Raw genomic sequence first — 1,631 nt, 5'->3', positions numbered from 1 at the left:
GGAATGGTGGAAAAACAGGGAATAATGGTGGGATAAAATAGGGAATAATGGTGGGATAAAATAGGGAATGGTGGGAAAAGTAGGGAATAACGGTGGATAAGTAGGGAATAAGGGTGGACAACATTCCAGAGGGGAAAGGGCCACTGGCTTGCCCGCCCACTTCAGGGGGTGTCCTGAGTGAAGGAGAAAATTCCTGAGGGAATTCCCAAAGGGAAGCATCCGGGAAGGGGGAAGAGCTTGGAAGAGATTCCTTGGGAAGGGAAGGAGCAATCCCTGCTTCCTGTGAGATCCTAAGGATCCTGGAGCTGTGCCAGGGGGAAATCCCAGAAAATTCTGGTTTATTCGGGAAAAAAAATTCCAGTTTATTTGGGAGAAAAAATCCCGGTTAATTTAGGTAAAACAAATAAACTTCCCGGAAAACAAGGAAAAACCTTGGAGGAGATTCTTTGGGAGGGACAGAGCAATCCCTGCTCCCTGTGAGATCCTAAGGATCCTGGAGCTGTTCCAGGGGGGGTTGAGTTGGATTTTAGGGAAAGGTCTTTCCCCCAGAAAATGGGAACAGCTCCCCAGGGAATGGTCACGACCCCAAGAGCTCCAGGAATGTTTGGGAACGTTCCCAGGGATTTTGGGATGTCCCGGGCGGGGCCAGGGGCAGGGTTTGATCCCTGTGGGAATGAGGATATTCCAGGATTCCAAAGGGGGGAGCATCCCAAAGGATATGGTGAAGGTTTCCACCCTGCTGAAATAGGCTTCCCTGCTGGCAGATTCCAAGGAATTCTCCTCCATCTGGGAAGAGCCGTTGGCCGATTCCGACAGGTCGGATGTGTCCTTCCTGAAGGGGAAAAAACAGGGAAAATCCCGGGAAAAAAATCCTTAATAAAAGGGATTCATAACCCAAGGAATTCCCAACCCTTGAATCCCGACAGGGATCTTCTCCAGAGTTCCCAATTTCCGAGTTTCCGTTAATTAATTACGGGACCAATTAAGAGACACGAATCCAAGGGCGGGTCGGACATTCCCGGGCGGAATTTGACGGGAAAAGGAGGGAAAACAGGGATTTGTTCTCCCAGCTCGGCGAGGGCGGGTTGAGGAACAATCTCTGGAGTCAGGGGGGGATCCCAAACATCCCAAACCCGGGGCTGGGATGTGGGTCCCAGGCTGGAATTCCAAGGGGATTTGGACCTTGCCCTTTGGCCTCTCCCGACCCATTTCCAAGGGAAAAAATTCAGGGATAGTTGGGAAAAGGGGGAATGAGACACCTCCAAGGCTCAGCCCCCAGTGCCCCCCAGTATTCCCAGTATTCCCAGTGCTCCCAGAGCCCACCAGTTCCTCCCAGTACCTCCCAGTGCACATCAGTACTACCTCCCAGTGCCTCCCAGTGCACACCAGTACTACCTCCCAGTGCCTCCCAGTGCACACCAGTACTACCTCCCAGTGTCTCCCAGTGCCTCCCAGTATTCCCAGTGCTCCCAGAGCCCACCAGTTCCTCCCAGTACCTCCCAGTGCACATCAGTACTACCTCCCAGTGCCTCCCAGTGCACACCAGTACTACCTCCCAGTGCCTCCCAGTGCACACCAGTACTACCTCCCAGTGTCTCCCAGTGCCTCCCAGTGCACACCAGTACTACCTC

General features: G+C 53.0%; 1 protein-coding gene across 1 annotated transcript in view; it reads right to left on the bottom strand.

The window, feature by feature from the left end:
• The window catches only part of ZC3HC1 (zinc finger C3HC-type containing 1), a 23,192-nt gene that overhangs the window by 17,371 nt on the left and 4,190 nt on the right, over positions 1–1,631 (bottom strand). The window contains exon 2 of the mRNA XM_017839235.1: positions 721–832. Coding sequence (XP_017694724.1) covers positions 721–832 — 112 coding nt within the window. The remainder of the gene's footprint in view (positions 1–720; positions 833–1,631) is intronic.

This window comes from Lepidothrix coronata, unplaced genomic scaffold, assembly GCF_001604755.1.
Source record: "Lepidothrix coronata isolate B3197 unplaced genomic scaffold, Lepidothrix_coronata-1.0 Scaffold389, whole genome shotgun sequence".
Taxonomy (NCBI): Eukaryota; Metazoa; Chordata; class Aves; order Passeriformes; family Pipridae; genus Lepidothrix; species Lepidothrix coronata.
Note: the sequence above shows the minus strand (reverse complement) of the source record. Positions and strands in the feature narration are given on the sequence as shown.